Source organism: Elephas maximus, chromosome 21 (genome assembly GCF_024166365.1).
Source record: "Elephas maximus indicus isolate mEleMax1 chromosome 21, mEleMax1 primary haplotype, whole genome shotgun sequence".
NCBI lineage: Eukaryota > Metazoa > Chordata > Mammalia > Proboscidea > Elephantidae > Elephas > Elephas maximus.
The window spans coordinates 34,286,224-34,306,595 of NC_064839.1; the positions used below are offsets into that span (position 1 = coordinate 34,286,224).

General features: G+C 51.0%; 1 protein-coding gene across 5 annotated transcripts; it reads left to right on the plus strand.

Moving 5' to 3' along the window:
- Positions 1–2,378: 2,378 nt before the first annotated feature.
- On the plus strand, positions 2,379–19,963 carry NUTF2 (nuclear transport factor 2). 5 transcript variants are annotated; one of them, XM_049864526.1, is made up of 6 exons: positions 2,379–2,494; positions 3,286–3,386; positions 14,223–14,350; positions 16,234–16,305; positions 16,394–16,492; positions 18,172–19,963. In XM_049864526.1, exons 3-6 carry the CDS (start codon positions 14,252–14,254, stop codon positions 18,283–18,285), a joined length of 384 nt encoding a protein of 127 aa, XP_049720483.1. In that variant the 5' UTR covers positions 2,379–2,494; positions 3,286–3,386; positions 14,223–14,251; the 3' UTR covers positions 18,286–19,963. The 5 variants fall into 5 exon arrangements, with proteins under 5 accessions (XP_049720483.1, XP_049720485.1, XP_049720486.1 ...); XM_049864529.1 differs by lacking the exon at positions 2,379–2,494 and adding an exon at positions 2,569–2,963; XM_049864528.1 differs by lacking the exon at positions 3,286–3,386 and having other exon boundaries at positions 2,414–2,494.
- Positions 19,964–20,372: the final 409 nt, after the last annotated feature.

The following is a 20,372-nucleotide window of genomic DNA, read 5'->3' on the forward strand; positions in this document are numbered from 1 at the left end:
TATTTGGGTTTGTGGTTTTATTTTTATAAAGACTCAGTAAGTGTCTCTGAACCATAGTGAAATAGGCCTCAGCCTTAGGTCTGAAGGATCAGGCTGATCCTGAGAGTGGAGACGTTTCAGTGATCAGGCTTCTCCATAAAGGGGCCCTAAGCATAGAAACCCTGGCCCTCATAAGGTCTTCAGAGTTTCTGGCCAAGATCATCCTAATGAGCCTGGAAACTGCACCAAATGGTCCTGGTTTGTTCATAGGTTATCTGTGTCTTTTCAACAATGGCGAAGGAACTAAGGGGAATTGTGACAGCCCACTTTTCTAAGGGTTTTGAATTCCCTCTTGAATTCTCAGCCTGGGTTGGATTTTGCTCACCACTACATCCTCCTATGCCTAGCACTGTTTGTCACTCACAGGCATGCAGTTACTTAATTCAATGAAGACCACAGCTAGAGCCAGCCATGCTCTTAGAGGCACAAGGAGTCTTGTACCGATAACTTTTGGCCTTGGTACAGCTTCAGTGTGGAGGAACTGGATCCATAGAGGGCATTAAAGAGTTGGGATTTGTGTTCCTTTGACTCATTGTCTTGGCTGCTGCCTTTCTTTAGATTGGGTATTGGTGGAGACGGGGTGACTAATATGTACAGCTCCAAATAATTTAGCTGAAAGCTAATGGGGAGTGGGAAATGCCTTTAAAGCTTGCCCTGTTTACTATGGGTGTTGGGGCACAAACGGACACTTTTTAGAGCTTCATAAAAGATGACTCTTCTATGATAGTTAGGGCCAAAGCCACCTGCCTGGGAACTTGCTCTGTGGCTACAAGCCTCAGCTTAAAACACTTCTTTAGTCTGTCCCCCTCCTGGCATCTTGGCACTGAGTTGGGAAACAAGTCTCTAATAGGAATGGGGGTGGGGATACGTTGTTCAGGGGCCTGGTTGGGGGAGTGGCTGGATCTCTGCCTAGGGTTAACACTGTCTGGTCACAAGGTGGTGGGAGAAGGGCAACGACCTTTCAGGCCAGCTGGAAAGCCCTTTGTGAGCAGTTACTAGATCAGTCCGTCACATGTGAGAGCAAAGTGGGGACTTACCTTCACTAGGACTGAGGGTTTGTGTCTCCTTTAGCTCCTGCTTGTGGAAGGGTCTTTTGCTATTTCTGCTTAGGCTCTCTTGAACTTCAGCAGCACTCCTAGAACAGGGTAAGGGCCAGGTTCTGGCCCGGACCCTCCCTGATGTCTGGATATTACATGTACACAACCCATCTAGTGTGTTAGCTTCATGCAGGAGCAGAACAGCTCACAGAGCAAGGAAGATACACCACAAGCAGAGTAATGCAGAGTTCTTCCTGGCTGGGTGATAATAAAAGCATCTAGTCAAGTAAAACTGGTACAGACCTTGGATTATTAAAGGAAACCTGGGCCTGGTCTTACCAGCCATGGAGGGGGCGGTGACAAGGCCAAAACCCTTCTGGAAGAACAGAACTACGGAGATCTCTGTGGCCATGTGGGAAGGCAAGGCTTGGAGCTGCCTGGAGAAGCCTTGTTATCATTCTCTTTACCTGCGCTCCCCTGGGTTAGCCCGGGCCTATGGATAGGCCTCATTCCACACTTTTGCGTTGCCAAGGAAACGATGAACTGGGCTTCCTTAAAAGGGCAACGGGTGGGCGGGGCATTATTTACAATTCGGTCACTCAAATTCTGGGGAACTTTAGGTGAGTCAGTTATCTATCTTTCCTCATTAATAAAAATTAAACTTGGCTGCTCCGCCTGCTGCAAAAAACCTTAAAACAATGTTTTGGAGACGGAAGTGTACAGTGTGACAGCAGGAGGCGGCTGCAAGTAACACCTGAAGCGTCTTTCTAGCCGACCCCCACCACAGGAACATTGGAGTGTCCAGCCCGGATAGCTTCGCCCGCCGAAAACCAGCTTTGGGTCCAGCTGGCCCCAGGACAGGGCGCGGAATACTGAGACAGCAGAAGCTGTGGGTCCCGCCCCGATCGGCTGAGGCCGCACGGCGAACACCCGGCGAGCCCCAAAGGGGCGGGGGGGGAGGTTCGCGAGCGGAAACAGCCCAGGGGCCCAGGGAGGGGCAGCTGGGCCAGGCTGGGCTCGCATGGAGGCGGAGCTAACCTCCATCGGCAGCGCAGCCTGGGCGGGGCCGGGCAGGCTGGGACCGGGCGACAACTCAGCCCTGATCCGAGCCAGGCGCCAACCTCCGGTGTTCCAGAGGCTTCCGCTAGACCACAATTCTCAGGGGCTCGCCCCGGCAGCCACCTTTCCCGGCTTAGCCTCACCTCCCGCGCTGCAGACCGTCTGTGGGCCACGGCGCGTAGCACGCCGGGAACTGTAGTTTTCTCGTGGCGCACCTATACCAAAAAGGAGTGCGACGGGACTGTGTCTCCCAGAGTGCTGCGGGGCGGGCGAGGGAAGGCAAGGGGGAAGGGACAGTCGGTCGCAGACCGCGCTGGGGTGCCGCCGCCGCTGCCGCCGCCATCGTGCCAGCCCTTCGGGTGAGTGTCGGGTCCAAAGCGCCGGGGCCGGGGCTGGGCCGCAGGAGCCGCGCTCCGGGCCGTCCGGAGCTTCCGCTGCGAGTCGCCGGCGGCCCCTCCCCTCCCCCCCGGCGGCCCGAAACCGCGCGGGGTCGGGGCCATGTGTCGCGTGCGGCTCCGCCTCCCGCCGGTCCTCTGAGGCGGTGGCCGGGAGGAACGCAGGGAGAACCCACCAGGCGCCCATCGGGGCAGTCCCGCGCCTGCTGCGCAGATGCACCGATCTGCACCCTGGCCAGGCCTTTTTCTCTGGTCCGGACCACCCGGATGGGGCTCTCCGGGCCCCGCCCCGTTTAGCCTGGCCCAGCCTGCCCAATTCCCGCAAGCTCTGCAGGCAGACTAGCGGGCCGACCCTGGCCCTGCTTTTTGCCACTCGCCTGCTAAGGATCCGGAGATGGGCAGCGCTACCCGGCTCGCTCCGGAGTCAGCATGGGTAAGGGCGTTAGCCTGCCGCTGCCTGGGCTTAGGACCCTCACCTGGTGCTCGACCGTAGCCTGGCTACGGTGTAGGTGAACGTTCCCCTGCCTGTCTGCCATCCGGGAGTGCACGAAACCCGCTGGCCTCTCCTTGGAACCCACGCCGTAGGTCTTCTTGCGTGGAGGGTAGAGTCTGGAAATCTGGGATCGCACGGGGTCCCATGTGGGACTTTACCCCCAGCCAGCTGTGGAAGATCTGGGCCCGATGCTGTTGAGGGGTGCAGCGGCGCCGGCCGATAGGCCCAGCACCCGCCTTTTTTTTTTTTTTTTTTTTATCAGTAACCAGGCCCCAGCTGTGGGTGGATTGGCCGGCCGTATTAGTGGAAGAAGAGAGGAAGGAGCCGTTGTTAGTGGAAGAAAGGAAGAAGGTAGCCAAGGAGGTGAGAGTAGATGTGTGAGTCTCCAAGGCATATTAGACGTCTCAGGCACATATGCATCGCCCCAAGTCTGCATGGAACTTCTCACGGGAGGATGATTGTCCATAAGAATGGGAGTGTTAAGGTGGGATTTAATGGAGGGCAAAGTAGAATCCAGGGCTGAGGTCAGTCAGCCCCATGTGAAGGAAGAGGGACCTTGCACTTGGGGCACATTTGAACTGTAGGGCTTATATTCAGAATCTGTGGGGCACTTCTGAAGCCTGGCAGAAGTAGGGCTGGAGAAGCTGCAGAGTCTGGGGTCCCCTTGCTTGCTCAGTTCCCGATGACTGGAGTTGCCTATGAACCTTGGGAAATTGTCCTTAGTGATAGCTCCAGGGACCCCATTGAGTTTTGAGAGAAGGAGTGTATTTGACCTGAGAGTGCTCTTTGGCAGGTTCTGTAAAGGTACTTCTGACTGAGTGATGATAAATTCAGGGACCAGTCCAGAGACGATAGTAGGACTTGGGGAAGAGGTAGCTTGTCAAGCCTTGATTCCTCTGACCCACTGCAGCTTCAAAGCCATAGTTCTTGCAAACCTGGCCTCAGCAGCAAGCAGGATGCCAGGTCTCTTAGGAGGGCTGAGTTGGACCCATAAAGCAGATTGCTGCTGCCCCTGGCCTGCTTCTTTTTCTCGTTATGTCTCTCTCTCTCTATTACTCTTCAGCATAACCAGGTGACATTTCTTTTGGTCATTTGGTTCTCGCCTTGGAAGTTTTCCTGCAGTTGAATTGCTCTGCCTAGTCATTCTCCCTGGTCAAGGAGAGCAGGCAAAGATGCTGCACAGAACTCCTCACTAGGGCCTGCCTTTCCCTAAACTCAGTTTTCCTATTTTGTATCCTGACCCATGAATACATGGAAATCAGGTTTATCCAGCAAGCTTATGAAAGCCCTGGTTTGCCAGTGTGGGTGGGCAACAAGGCACACATAGGGTCAATGAGGTAGAGTCTCTTAGTGCTGGAAGCAGTTGTTTCAAGATCCTCTCTAGATTGTCTAGATTAGTTCTTTCTAGGGCACAGGTTTCAGGTCAGCTAGATTTATGGCTGTGGCTGAGTTCACACATTCCAAGGCCCTGGGTGACTTGAAGAAATTATATCTTTTCTTCAGGGTGAAAAGATACGCCAAGGTTACCCAGGAATAGGAGGAATTCAGGTTCCTTCTCATTCCAATCCTCTAGAAGTTTCTGTATCTTCTCTGTCTGGGGTTATCTTGCCATTGCTTGGCATTCTGACTCCCAGAAGTTCTTGACCTTCCTGGAACTTGGTACACCATCTGGATCTCAGAGATAAGAGGAGAACCTTGAGTTCTCCAGGATCTGTCTATGGCCCGTATTCATGCAGGGCTGATTTGGGAAGTGGGGCCTGGTGTGGGGCAGTTGGGATATGGCTGCACAAGTATGAGGACAAGGTGTCACGATGCCTGGGTTCTCAGCTGGCTCAAAACTAGGTCTCTTAGTGACTTCAAGCCCACATCTCCTCTCCAAGCCACATCTACTGTCTTTGCAGTTGGTGAATTGGGTTGGGATGAATGATTTAAGAGAGACCCAGAATTCTCAAATTTTGGAATTGGAAAGCACCTTATATAAAAAATTCTAGAATTCCATTAGTGAGGCATTGAAACTCTATTTTCCTTCTTTCTTACCAATGATCTGTTTTATTCAGCAGCTGTTTTTTGGGCTGTCTCTGTGTGTCAGGCTCTGGGATGAGGCTGGAGGTAGAAAAATGAATTCTGCCCTTTTCTGGTGCTAGGAGAAGGAGGTCACAGTATAGTGGGTAGACAGGAGTGACGTTGGTATTAGGTGGGTGCTCAAGACTAAGTCGAAGGAACCTACAGGAGCTCTTAGCTCTGCCAAGAACAGGAGACTTGAATGATTGGAGTACCAAAGAGGAAAGGCTGTTAGAGGGCCCACTTTCCTCTCCAGTGCCTGGCAGTAACCTCAGAGTGGTATACCTCCAGTGTGGGCCCAGGAGGGTCTGGGGTCCCTTGAGCAAGGCTGTCACCACTCCAAATTGCTCTAACTTGAGTCTAGCCACTGCCTTCCCCAGGGATCTTTGCTGGATGTGCTCACAGTGGTGGGAATCTCACCAGCATTTCTTTGTGGCCTTCCAGTGCCCTGACTGGAGACTGGGTTTGTGGCTTTTGCTCTTTTCGCTGAGATTCTTTCATAGTCACGTTTATTCAAGTGCTGAGTAGCCGCTTCAGAAGTGGTACCCATCAGGGTGTCTTCCCAGGGTGAGAGACAGAGGAACCCTTCCCAGAGGTGGAAGGTCCAACAAACCTGGCCAAGGGGGCTCCTTGGGTGTCCCTTCGACAGATGGCCCTGACCTGGGGGGTTAGGTAGGGACAGGAGCCAGCAGGGGCATCAGAAATGCTGATAATCCTGGTATTAGAGTCCAGTTCAGCTCATCCAAGCAGCCTTGGTTGCACAGTGGTTAAGCACTTGGCTCCTAACTGAAAGGTTGGTGGTTCAAACTCACCAGCCGCTTATGGGAGAAAGATGTGGCATTTTGCTTCCATAAAGATGTACAGCCTTGGAAACCCTGTGGGGCAGTTCTTTGTCCTATAGAGCCACTATGAGTTGGAATCAGCTTGACAGCAGTGGATTTGATTTTGAGTCTGTGTCCTTTTTTGGGGAGAGTGAGATAGTTCTAAAAAGTGTTCCACAGGATGGACATTAAAAGTTGGGTAAGATTTCTATGGGCTGGCATTGAGCTGAACTACCTGATGGTCTTTTTGAAGGTGTTGTTTTTGTGCTTGGGGTTGGATTTGAGTAGGTTACCCTTTCCCCACCTTTGGCATTCTGTGATTCACTTGCTTTGACCACATGTGGCAGGAATTCTTGAATCCCTCCCTGAGGGAGGCAGCTGTGTGTGGGTTATTCCTGAAGTGACTTCCAGGCCCATGTGATGTGACCATTCTTTTCATCCTGGTCATCAGGCCTGTGTTGCGCCATCTCTGTTCTCACCCTGTCGCCATCTCTGTTCTCACCCTGTCGGTTGGAGTGGGCTCTTCAGGGTAGAATACGATTGCTCAGGTCTGATTGTGGCTGGGGATGTCTCACAGTGGCAGGAAACAGGGACACAGGAGGGCCAGGGATGGCCCTGCTAACAGGCCCCAGGGCTCCCACTGCTGGCTGACCTGCTGAGGTTGAGAACTTCCCCTCACTGCTCTGGGCCTTAATCCTTATTTGTTGCGGGTACCTCCTGTGTTCCAGTTCCCTAAGACCCCAGGCTGGAGAGGGTGCTACCTTGGAGATGGAGAACTAAGGGCTGTCTGCTTCAGTAGCCTCAGAAAACTAGGGGATTCTGGGATGTTTGTTTCTTGAAGACTCAGGTACTCTATCCAAGGCCCTGGGTCTCACCAGGGCAGAAACTGGAAAGACTGCTGCCCCCCTGGAAGGACTTCTGTGTAGAAACTAGTTCCACTTGGGGATAGTTTCAGACACAGGAGAATGCAAGTTCTCAGTTGTTCCTGTGGTGTAAACCTGCTCTGATGGGCTGAGTATGTACCCAGGTGCTTTCCATCTCGAGGAGTGTACAGCTTGCTGATTTCAGAGGGGAAAAAAAGGCTGGGGCTTTGTTCCTTGTCACCGGATTTTGCCACCTGTGCGCTTTCTGGTACTCCCATTGGCCCTCAGCTGTTCCATTCCAGGCCATTTTGTGGTCATTCTAATGCTGGCTATGCCAGTGGCCTTTTGTGATCTTGAATTCTCTCTTAACCTCTTAGAGCCACAGTTGCTTCATCTACAAAATGAAGGTAATTATACCAGCTTTACAGGGCTTGTTGTGAGACCCAAATGAGAGAATACACATTAAGTATTCGGCTACAGGAGGCACTCCCTCCACCACCCTGTGGACGCCACATTCATCCGTTTATTTGCCTACTTATCTTGGTATCACAGCAGTGTTGGGCAGGCGTGGTGATGGCTAACCACAGAGGTGGTCACTTAGGAGCTTCAGGCCCCATTGGGGAAGCCAAGTCCATGTGTACCTGATTGGGAAGTTCATAGCCTGGGAAGTCAGCTCATGGATGCAAGCTGTGTGGAAGGACAGGAACCCCAGAGATTGTCTCAGCCACCCAGGAAAGGGAGATTACCCAGGGAGTGAATAAGTGCAGAGCAGAGAGACCAGAATACAGGCTTCGGGATTTGGCTTCTGGAACAGCAGGGACAGCTCAGTGGCTCTGGAGCCCTCTCTCCAAGTGGAAGAAGGGGAAAAGGCCCTTGGGGTGCTGGAATGCCCAGGCCCTAGGTGTCTGCCCCAGGAAATTATTCTTTCCTGACCAGCCGTCTGGGCACCAGACGTTGGCTGATTACTCTGCAGATTTCAGGGAAGCAGGGGAGTTGTGGGCTGGGCAGTTGCCATTCCTAGTTGAAGCTTGCTTCATGGTGTACTATGTCCTGAAAGAGGCCAATATACCCATCCTCTTGCTTGCTGTTGACCTAGTGTTCCCTTAGGAAATGGCAATAACTCCTTAAACAGCTGGTCCTGCTTTATACCTTCAGTTGATTTCCCCTTACAGATGAGGAGACTGTGTCAGAGGGTGATACTACTAGGAGAGATGAGGCAGAACTAGAGACCAGGCTTGAGCGTGGGGCTGTGTGCTTGCTGTTCAGCCTCAGCTGCTCCTCAGGTGTGCAGGGCCTTGGGACTGAGAAAGAGAGTCAGGGCCAGGCCCCACTTACCACATGACCTCAGACAGACAGATGACTGGGTGCACAACAGAAGATTATTTCCTGACTACTTGGACAAGAGGTGTAGGTGGAGGGGAAATGGGTCTCTCGGCCACTTAAATTGACCTGGCTTTGCCGAGGACTCACTCCTTCAGAGAAGAAGGGCCGGCCTCTCAGCCAACCTCCTACACATTCATAAACTTAGACAACAAATAGATTTTGAGGGTTGGGCCAGGCACCATGGAAACAGGGGTGACTATGGTAGACATGGCGCCTGCCCTGGTCAGGGAGACAAATCGTAAGTAAATATGTAAGTGTGATGATCTCATACAGTGATAAATGCTAAGAAGATGATATAAGATGGTAAAATGATTGACTAGGGCAGCTACTTTAGACCGAGTGGTCAGGGAAGGCATCTGAGGAGGTGACGTTTGACACATGACAAGGGGCCAAGACACGTGATGGTCTAGGGGGAAGAGTGATCCAGGTAGAAGGATTAACAGTTGCAAAGTCCTAGGGTGAAAACAGGCCCAGCATGTTCCAGAAACAGGAAGGTGCCCAATGTGGCTGCAGAGGAGGGAGGAAGCGAGTGGCAGGAGATGAGGTTGGAGAGCTGGTAGGGTCCAGTCACCCAGGGCCCAGGGCCATTATAAGCAGGAGAAGTGGTTAGGACTGTATTCCTGGTGCAAGAGGAAATCATTGGAGGGCCATGGACAGGATACATAGCACCCCTCAGACCATGAAATCAGGGGAGCAGTTGGTTCCTAAAGGAGAGACACCCTGCAGTGTCTTCTTGTCCTTGGTGACAGCTTTCTCCTCTCCTCTCCAATACATGGGCCCATGGTTTTTTTTTTCATTCCATTGTGCTTTATTAGCGCAGCCTTCTTAATCAAATATTGAAAGAATTTATATGTATAATAATAATTTACTGTAATTGTATATGTTTATATCACATTTGGACCTAGGTACCATTCTTTTGTTTTTTTAAACAATTTACAGATTTATTTTCTTTGTTTTCTTAATTTTGTTGTTTTAGGTGAAAGTTTATAGTGCAAATTAGTTTTTCATTCAAAAATTTATACAGAAATTGTTTTGTGACATTGGTTGCAGTCTGTTCAGTGTGTCAGCACTGTCTCATTTTCCCCTTCTACCCTGAGTTCTCCATGACCGTCGTCTGGTTTTCCTGCCCCTTCCTGCCTTCTTTGCTTTTGGGCAGGTGTTGCCCATTTGGTCTTGCATACTTGAATGAAGCCCATGAGGTTTAAGCCGTGTTTGGCTGTCAGTCTCTCTGTTAGAGGAGCTTTTCCTAGGCCCCATGCAGCAGGGCTGTTTTTAGGGCCTGGCCTGCAGCATAACCGGGTTGGTAGCTAATTTCAAGGGCCCCACTGTGGGTTTGGCACATCTGCTGGCGTCTCCTGTAGGCCTTGGTGATGGCCCGTCAGGCACGCGAGCTGTTCTGTGTGCCAGCCTGGAGGTGATGACATCCCCTTTCCCATTGCTCTTTTACCGCTGTCCCTGCCCCAGGTCTGGCTAGGCCAGGATCTACCTCTACTTTGAAGGTTTGGGAAAGCTGTGAGGTCATCCCCCATGAAAACATCCATTGTTTGGGCTGGTGGGTTTAGTGTGGAAATCTCCTGCCTGGTACCTTTGCTTGGAGGCAGAAGCCCTGGTTCAGGGCTGTGTTGCCCCTCTCAGAGGCCCTGGCTTCAGCCCTACATGCCAGGAACACTGCTCTCACTGGTGTGGACTGTTTTTTATCTCCAGACCAGGGTATTGTTGGGAGTCCTAGCTCTGGAGTCCACTAAACCAGGTTATTCCATTCCACCATCTACCAGACTGGTGACCTTGAACAGGTTAGCTAACCTCACTGACCACCCCTGACATGGAGTGTACCTTACTTACAGGGTGGTGTTTAGGGCAAATGCATATGAAGCCCTTAGTACATTTCTACACCTAGTAAGCATTAGTGAAAATGGGATGTAGTCATCAGCCAGACATTGATATTTCAAGAGCTTTGTCTTTGGAAACACTGACCCAGAATTTGAGGATAAAAATGAAGTTTTTTTGTTGCTTAATAGATCTCCTGGGCCAGAAATTTTACCTGGGGCCTATGACTGAACTTCAAGTCTGAAACAACCTGAAATTTTTCACAAGGCTGGGACACCTCCGTATCTGTGCAAATTTGGGGTGAGAGCCACAATGCTTAAGACATTCTTTAGAGGGTCTTTGCAACTATAGAGACCTAATGGTCAGCAAAGGCTGATGCTCAGTGGGCAAGAGGTCATTGAGGTCATTTCTGCTCCTCGTGGAGCCTGGTCTTAGTCGGCCTGCGGACTGTTGGGGTAAAGCAGGAGATGGTGTGGTCGGCAGCCCTCTTGGGAGAGCTGTAGGAGAAGCCGTCATGAAGGTCAGTCCCCAGTTTGGTGTGAGGCCACTTTTTTTTTTTTTTAAATTTTGTGCTTTAAGTGAAAGTTTACAAATCAAGTCAGTCTCTCATACAAAAATTTGTATATACCTTGCTACCAAAACCAAACCCAACCCACTGCCGTCGCAACGATTCCGACTCACAGTGACCCTATAGGACAGGGCAGAACTGCCCCATAGAGTTTCTGAGGAGTGCCTGGTGGATTTGAACTCCCGACCTCTTGGTTAGCAGCCGCAGCACTTAACCACTACACCACCAGGGTTTCCTACACCTTGCTATATACTCCTAATTGCTCTTCCCCTAGTGAGAAAGCCTGTTCCTTCACTCCACTTTTTCTTTTCTTGTTCATTCCGGTCAACCCACTACTGAGCCTTGACGTTTTGTTTCTGCCTGGGCATGTTATTTACACAGTAAATGTATTAGAAACAAGGTCAGGGCTTGCTGGCCATCCTGGGGAGCACCCTGCCAGCCTGGCCTGAACCCCTCCTTTATATAGCATGGGGATTGAAAGGGGGATTTGCACCCTGATTCTTTTTTTGGACTCCGGAATGCTGCCTCCCTGTCTCGAGTTGAGGGAGGTGGAAGGTGGATCTAGCATAATAGTTGGAACCAGAAGCCATAAATCTTGCAGTTTGCTGTACTCTGGGGGGAGAGGGGTTGGGGGAGGTGGGCCAGAACCACAATGGAGCCCAGAGCCAGAGAGCTCCCAGGCAGAGGAGTGGCCCCAGGGTGTGGCAGATGGATTTACACATAAAGGAGAACACAGCCTAGAGTGGGGTTGGAGGTCAGTGTTTGAGTCTGGGATGAAGACCCCAAATAGTTGGGGCCTGAAATGTGACTTGAAGGAGGAGCTGGAACTGACCAGGCAGATGAGGGAAGGGAGGGCATCCCGGCAGGGGGACTTGCCTGTGCAAAAACTCAGTGGATGAGCACCCAGTGGGGTCTGGTGTTTGTGCGTGGATCTGGATCAAGGTAGGAGGGAATGGCTAGGGAGGCAGGGACAAGTATGGATGGTGGTGCTCAGGGGTTTGGCCTTTAACCCAAAGGCCAGGGGAGGGCCATGGCCAGCTTTGTGTTTTAGCTTTCAGGGTTGCCCAGAGTTAGCAGAAGGAAAGCATTGGCCTTGGCCAGAGGAAGGACCCAGCTGTCAGCGATGATGTACTGGAAAGCTTGGAGCAAGACCTCCACTTCGCTGCACCTCACTGTTCTTATCTGTAAAGCGGAATCTGACCCCCTGGCTGTGGGATCACTACATGGAAATAAACACAGGAAGGTCAAGCAGGCCTCTGAGAGGTTGGTGTTGGCCACAGTGGGCCCCTAGTTTCAAAGGTTCCTTCTTAAACTTTGGGAACCCAAAGTTGGCCTGTCCCTCAGGAGAGCTCACTCCAGTCCACTCTGCCCTGCCCACCCCACCAGACCAAAGGAACCTCCATCCCTCTTTATCCCTCTATCCCTCTTCCCTGCCAAATAGATTTTCTGTTTGTACTATAAATTTATTACACCGTTAAGAGCAATACTGAAAAAGGAAAAAACATTCCTACACTTCCTCTGCCCCACCATCCCAGCACATGGTGGCACTTTTCTTGTCTGCAGATCAGCTTCCACCGTTAGTTTCTACTCTTCATCTCCAGTGTTCTGGTTTCTTGCTCTCATCTCTTCTTCTCATGCCCCCAGACATTTGCCGATGCTATTTCTCCTGATTGGCATACTCTTTCTCTAAGACCTCCACCAAGGGCTGCCCAGTCTTGCTCTGAGCTAAGGGCAGAGGGAGAGATGGCCCTCATCCATTCCTCCAGCCTAGCCCAGTCCTTTGCCAAGAGCTCTCAGGGCTGCCAGGGTGTCTTGGTTGGGGTGAGGGGGGGACGCAGCAGGGGCAAGCCTCAGTTAGTGAACTAAGCTTAGTGGATCCTAGGATGGAAAGGACAGAGATGCTGGGGGCAGACAGATCTGTGCTCTACCTTATAAAACTCAAGTTCGTATGTGACCAAGACAGTGTAGCTGAGACTAGATGTTGGTCCCATGCTTTTCCCATTTGTTGGTTTGCTTTTTGGCTGAATGTGAACTGGGACACACTTTGTGTTCCTGTGTAGCAGGCATGGATGGGTCCTAGCTTTCTCCTCTTCTGCTTGTTTTAGACTTTCCTGGACATTTCTTAGTCATCCCAGCACAGAGGTTCTATTTTTAGTACCATTACCTCCTAAGGGACCTAAAATAAAGCTGGCTCATTTTCCTGGCCCCTTATTGGCTGCATTGTTGGTCATATGCTTGGGGATTGGCTGGGCTGGTGATAAGCCACTGTCCCCTACACTGCCCCTCCCCTCTGCCTTCTCTGGCCTTGGGTGAGGTCACAGGGACGAGGGCTGAAACTAGCACTTAGCATGTTGAGCTGAGGGCTTTTCCAGGTTTAGTTAGTGAAGCTTTACAGCCACTGGCAGCATTGGGTAACATCCCCATCTTACAGAGGAGGAGGCTAAGGCCCTGCCTGAGAAGAGGAGCGACTTGCATCAGCTTCCACCACTGCAAATTATCATCTGCCAGAGTTGAGCCCTCCTCCTCACTGCTTTGGTTCAGAGTCCTGTTATCAGGGCAGAGAGGATGGCTCCCCAACAGCTGGAGACAACTAGAGAATGACACATGGGGTGGCTGTCATGGCATCCTGCAGCGAGATGTGGCGCCCCTACCTAGCAAAGGCAGAGTGGCTCTCTCATCTTGTACTTGGATTTCCCATCCAGCACCCTGGGGCCATGGTCTCTGTAGTTTTGGGAAGGAGGGCTCCCCTCAGCGACCCAAAAGAGCCAGCTTCTTAGAATAGAGGCAGTGCTGAAAAGGAGAGATGTGAAGACATGACATGCTTCCCTCTCCCACAACCTCTATTTCCCCTCTCACACTTCTTGGCTATTCTCTGAGCCTCCGAACTCATGCCTTTAGTTCTGAAGCAGTAGGGATTGGTGGGGTGGTTCAGTGGGTCACTCTCATCAATGAAGAAATGCCCCAGAACGGGCCAGGGTGGATGTCATCCAGCCTCAGAGATTTAAACTGCTCTCTTGACTTGGGGGTCACTTGCAGTTCTTTTTGGAAGTGGCTTTTGGGGAGCCAGCTTTCCCCTTCTCACGGGGTCTTCTATACCTGTCAGCACAGCCCTGGGGCAGTGTTGGGGGCCTGAGTGCTGAGTACTGACAGGATGAGGAGGGGGCCTGAGAGCTGCCATAGAAACACTCCGTACTCAGACATCCAGTAGATCCTGGTCTGCAAAGTGGGAGGAATAGCAATAACTCTGGTTTTGCAAGTTGTTGAGAGGATTAAATGAAAAGATACGGAGAGAGTGCTTAGCTCCTCCTTAAAGGCCCCTCTCCTTAGTGGGCACAGAAGGGCCTGTTCCTTGGCCCTGGCTCAACCCTCAGCACCTGGCCTGTATCTTGTATGCTTCACCACCCTGACACCCCTTTGTGTTGTCAACCAGGAGGTCCTCAAAGGAAAGGCTGAGTCTATACCACTTCCAGGCTCCCACCACTGGTTTGGCTTTGGAGGAGTCTCTTACCAGTTCCCTAGGGCCTTTCAGTATTTCCTGGGAGACCAGACCTCAGCAAAGTACTCCCTGCTCAAGGAGGCCAGGGAGGGTTGAGGGGTCAGTGAAGAGCTAGCGGCCAGCCCCCTCCTGCTTGTGCAGTACCAACTCTTCCCTCCTTGTCTCTTGCTGGTCCTGCAGGTTTCAGCAAGGCTGGGCAACACTCCAGAATGGGAGACAAGCCAATTTGGGAACAGATTGGATCCAGCTTCATTCAACATTACTACCAGTTATTTGATAACGACAGAACCCAACTAGGCGCAATTTACGTAAGTCTCTAGCTCTAGGGCCAGTGTGGGGCCACAGGGCATCAATTTGGGTTTTGGGCCAGTATATCCAGGTCATGCACAAGTTCTGGCAGACCTGGTTGGACTTGGCTGGACCCTCTGAGCTTCTGTCTATGTGATAAGGGGCCTGAGGTCTGGGCCAGCCATCTGGTCTAAACATTGTCGACTTTATCATCTTCCATAAGAGTGGGGAGTCCTGGTACACTGAGCAAGGTGTATTCTGGCCTTGCCATTTCATGTGACTTGAACCCTGGCAGGGCACATCGTCTGGGACATACCTCTGTTTCAGGTTGGGACAGCAGTGGGCAGAGGCCAGGGATCATGGTGCCCTGTGATGGCAGCAACCTTGAGCATCCTAGTACAAAGCTGAGCTCTCCTGGAGGCCCTGGGTGTAGCTACCTGTTAGGGGTTGAAAAGCCCTTGAATGCTATGGGAAACAAGCAGGATTAGCCCAGGGAGACTGGTGTGTCACCTGAGAAACCCTTCTATGCAGGCATCGTTTGCTGCTCTTTTAATGGTGTCCTTATACACCAAAAACTACTTGTATTTGACACTGCCCAAGATTTCATCACAGAAATGTGATTGATCAGGCTACTGTCTAGCATGTCTGCCCAGGGTCGGGGTGATAGGAGTTATCCAAGCATACCCTCAGAGCCTGACTGGACTATGGGCAAATTCCTGTCTCTGCCTCCAGAAAGTCAGGGTCCGTTGAGGGAAAAAGAAAAGTATTTTACCAGTGGAGGCCAAGTCCAGCACAGGTATGAGTTGATCCTCATTATCGTAGGTAGAGACTAAAAAAAAATACTTGAATTGATCTGTGGAATCCTGGCACTTCTGCCTTATTACGTCTTTTTTTTTTTTAATTTGTTGTTGTTGAGAATAAACATAGCAAAACATACATCAATCATTTCTACACGTACAATTCTGTGACATTGATTACATTCTTTGAGTTGTGTAACCATTCTCACCCTCTGAGTTGTTCCCCCCCGCCCGTTAACATAAACTCACTGCCTCCTAAGGTTCCTATCTAACCTTTTGAGTTGCTGTTGTCAATTTGATTCCATATAGTTAGTTCTTAAAAGAGCATAATGCTCAATGCCTCATTTCTTCTTAAAATCAATAAAAGCAGGCCTGACCTAGAGAGGAGAGTTAGCAGGGTCCTAAAAGAGCACTTTATGTACATCATTTCATAAAAATCTCAGCACATTTCCCTTTGAATATTATAAAACTGAGACTCAGAAAAATAAGTGACTTGCCTAATGTCATAGGTGGTAAGTAGCAGAGGCACTGTTTAGTTCTGCGAGGAAGGCTGTGGAAGGGAGGACTTGAAGGGGAGAAGCTGGACTAGTGGGTGCATGTGCCTGTCTGGGATAGGAAAGGCCCCAGACTGGGCCTTGAGAGGTCTTGTTGGCCTCCCTCCCTACCTGAACCAGAAGGCTAGCTGGAAGGGCCTCAGTGGAACTCAGTCTGGGCCCTGGAGGTGGTGATGAAAAAGGAGTCCTTCAGAGTTATTTCCGATGGCTTCTCTGGGACCAGTGCTGACTGACCACACAACAGGATGGCTTTTGGCTGAGCCATCCTAGGGCCCATGCATATCAGTGGCCACGTGAATTCTTGAATAAAAACTGGGAATTGGACTTACCTAGCAAGTGTACTTTGTTAAACAGTCTCTAACTGGGCCCATGGGCAATGGGTGTCATTAAGGAAATTGTCGATAATATAAAGTTTGGAAGCTACCCATAACCCCTCTTTACAGACAGGGAAAATGAAGTATGGATTCACTTTCCCCAGCAAGACCCTTTCAGAGCTGCGGTCACGGCCCTACTTCTTGTGCTTTGACCTGGGGTTTCTGGTGCGTTTTTCAGATTGACGCGTCATGCCTTACATGGGAAGGACAGCAGTTCCAGGGGAAAGCTGCCATTGTGGAGAAGTTGTCTGTAAGTAATGGTCAGGGCCAGGTGCAGGCAGCCACTTCCCTGCCCCTGCTACCCTCTCTGAGCCCCTTGCCTATTCTTTGTCTCGCAGAGCCTTCCGTTCCAGAAAATCCAGCACAGCATCACGGCGCAGGACCATCAGCCCACGCCAGATAGCTGCATCATCAGCATGGTTGTGGGCCAGCTCAAGGTAAAAGCACTACTGCAGTGCTACGGAGGGGTTCCTGGCAGGAAAGAGCCCTGAGCCCCCTGCCTTCCTTGTGGATGTGGCACCCGGACAAAGTGACCGTCCAGAGCTACATAATTCAATGCAATAGCCACTGGCCGCACGTGGCAACATTTAAATTGCGTTCATTAAAAATAAATTAAAAATTCTGTTCTTCAGGTGCACTAGCCATATCGCAAGTGCTCAGTAGTCACTGTGGCTAGTGGCTACCTATTAGACAATGCACAGAAAGTTCTGTTAGAGAGCACTTGTCTAGAGCCTTTCTGGAAAAGAGACAGGAAGAGCTGGAGGACTGAGGGCAAGACAGAGCCATGGTGCCATGAGGTGTGGTTGGGCCTGCAGTCCCCTAGTGGAGTTTATGCTGCCACTCTCCAGGCTGGATTCTGGGTCTTCTGCCTGCTGGGTACAGCAGAGTCCTGGAACTCCCTCCTGCTTCTCTCTGCATTGCCCTACCCTTCTCAGGACCTGTGATCCTCAAAGCCTTCCTGTGGCTCTTCAGCCCCCAGAGGCTCTCCCAGAACTCCTACCTGTTGTGCCCCAGCAGATCAAGGTCATAGTCTCAGTTTCCAAAAAGCTCCTCCTTTTTCCCAAAGCAGGACAAATTGACTGCCCCTTGGCAGGTCCCAACCCTCTGGGCCTTTGTGTTACGATGGGCTAAGAATAATAGACCCACATGCCTTCTCCCTAGGCTGTGCTGGGTGAGTGGGGAGGGGCAGCTTTCTGGGTCCCGTACAGGGGTGGAGGGGCCCCTAGGCCTCTGCAGTGGACCCAGAGGGACCTGGTTTCTATCAGTTTCTCTTGCCTGGCCAGGATGCCCTGCCCGAATTGGCCCTGGGGGTAGAGGAGGCCTCTCCAGGGAGCTCAGTGCCCACTGAACCCTGGCTGGGGTTCGTAAACAGTGGCCCCTCCCACCTGGTTTTAGGTTCTTCAACTCAGAACACCCGAAAGATTGATTTGCCTTCTTCCTGCTGATAATTCCCCAAAAAACAGGTGATGTTAGACACCAGGCTGGTTAGCTGGGCTCCTGGACTCCTACCTCAACTAGGTCTCACCCTGGTTTTCTGCAGTTTGACTTTCCTCTTTCATTATAAATGTCAATATTACATGACAAGAAACAGATTACCCAATGGTTGTTTTGTTTTTTTTCCCTGTAGAGCTATGATCACATTGTGAACTCAGTTTTTAATGTCTTCTCACATACTTTTTTCTTGGCCACAGTGTTAATGGTAGTTTCTCTGGGCTGGACTGACTGACATTCTCAGACACTTACTTTACAGGCTGTGATACTGTATGTCAATGTGGTGAGCACTCTGGGATTCTTTCAAAATTGTCATCACTTGTGCCCAGAGACGGGCTCAGAGGCAGGTGTGTTGTCTGCTGTGTTGCTGTAGCTAACTGATGAATTCATCTGCACTTGAAATGCATCACAGTGTGAGCGGCCATCTACTGGCCCCTGCTGTTGCCCAGTACAACATTTCATGTTTTTAATCAGTTCATATTCATGAGTACTCTTCAGCTACTGGAATTTGAATCCAGTACAGTAGGGCCTGATCCCAAAGTCAACATTCTTTGCCCTGTTCTATCACTGAACCCCCCTGCTATCGTTCAGTCCCCTTATTGAACCATTTTCTCTTTCTTCACAGGCCGACGAAGACCCCATCATGGGCTTTCACCAGATGTTCCTATTGAAGAACATCAATGATGCTTGGGTTTGCACCAATGACATGTTCAGGCTTGCTCTGCACAACTTTGGCTGACCTCCTCCCAGCCAGGCACTCATGCTGTTTCCTCCTCCCTCCTCTTCCCGATACTATTCACACTCTGCCAGATGCTCCAAATATCATATACAAACGAGCAGGGCCACAGTGGGAGTGGGCGCGGTGCGCTACTGCCACCGAGGTGTTGTGCATGATGTTTGGACACTAGACTAGTTGCATCTGACAGGAGAAGTTTGTGTTGTACCAGCGCATGCCTTGGAAAGACTAAGTAATGCAAAAGGTTGTCTTTTGTTTTGTTTTTTAAATCTACTGACAAGTTGCTCTAGTAACCCAAAGAAGTGAAGGAGAAAGCAGCTGCCTCACCGCCCAGATATTGATTTGTTCAGATGTTTCAATGCCTCATTATACAATAAAACCACGAAAATTTTCTTAACAGTTTAAATTGTTTTAATTAGTTTAACAGTTGGCTGAGCATCAAAAACTACTCTGCCCCATTGTCTCTCATTTCTCACCCTCCCACCTGTGCCCTAACTCCGCAATACCTGTTGTTGCAAGCAGAATACTGCTGAAGCTGTATTCTCGGCTAGCTTCTCTTGGAAGGCCTGTAGGGCACGTGTTCTCTTCCCCCCTGCCTTGCCTTGGGGAAGTGAGCTGCAGACAGGGGAGGGCTCAGGTCTGTTCTGACACCTGGTGACCTCTGCCCTGGGTAGGTTTACAACTCTAGTAGCAGGAGAGATGTCTCTGATTATGACTGCCAGCCTCTCTAGGAAGAATGTGGACCCTGAATCCCCTTGAAGCTGGAGAGAGCTTGGTAAAAACCCCATCAGGTCCGGGTCTTCTGGGCTGAGGTCTTGGTGAAGATCAAGGATGAGCAGAGATTTGTGGGATTAAAGGGGACCTGCTCTCATACCCATATCCCCAGAAGGGTCAGGATCACAGCCAGGGTGCCCTAAGCCAGCAGAGGGCAAGTCAGATTCTGTACTACTACCTGCTTTGTATATCATTGCCCAAAGGTGGGTGGCCAGAACAGCCAGCCTCCGATGACCACAGAACTAAGCCCAGTTGAGCTGGAGTATCATTTGGAGCTGTGGAAGAAGGCAATCTGAGGCTGATTTTGAGGGTTTCATACTCCTGGAGTTCTCACCCCTCAAACTTCTACAGGATATCTTCAGCCCTCCCTACTATTCCCTCCCTCACTACACATGTGCACTTTCACACTGTCTTCAAGTCCCAGGAAGTCTTAGCTGTTGGGGCCTTTTCTACTCCTCAGTTTTGAGAACAGAGGCCTTGCCCAGTGTAAATCTAGTTCCTCAGCCCTGAGACCACTGGGTGGTGTAAACCTGATGGCAAGATGGCAACTGCAGGCTAGAACCAACCTGAGGACTTGGGATGATGCCCCAGCTAGGGGGTCTTAGGATTGGCGAGGCCACCACAGCTATGCCTAACCTGTAAACAGACACCACCACCAACTCTGTGGGTGGAGGACAGACTTCCTCAGACCCCCGTAGGTCGCCTGGCTACACTGGGCACAGGGCTGGATGGTCTGCTGTTTGAGAAGACAGCAAACTCAGGAGATTTCAGAGGGACTGGTTTCTAGGCTGCTGTGTATTGGGGGGTAGGGTTGGGGAGAGGTGGATGCCTGCTGCCTCTTAAACCACCCTGTATAAAATCTGCAATATAGCTTCCATGTACCTGTGCCTGAAATGTCTGCAATAAAGAGGTGTTTGTAAATGATGGTTTCTTTCTTCCTGCCTGAGAGTGCTGGTTGGGGCAAGGTGATGCTGGGGCAGTAGAGGACAATTAACTGTGGTCATTATGGTGGGGCCATCTCCCCTGCCGTTGCTATTCCCGGGCCTTAGAACCTCGCGGGTCCCCCTCAAGCCTAGGTTTACACTGACCCATTTCCTCAAAGGAAAGTGAGTTGACCCCATACTGGGCCTATCAGGAAGTTTGCGCCCTGGGAGTGGGGATAGACCGGGCGGGACCTGAAGCGCCTATGACTTTGAGCTGCGCAGTGTGTGGAGACGCTCGGCATCAATCCTGCGGAACTCCACGGGACTCCGTGGACACCGCGGGTTACAGGCTTCGGGGAGGAACGAGGCGTGCGCCCCCAGGCCGGAACCTTT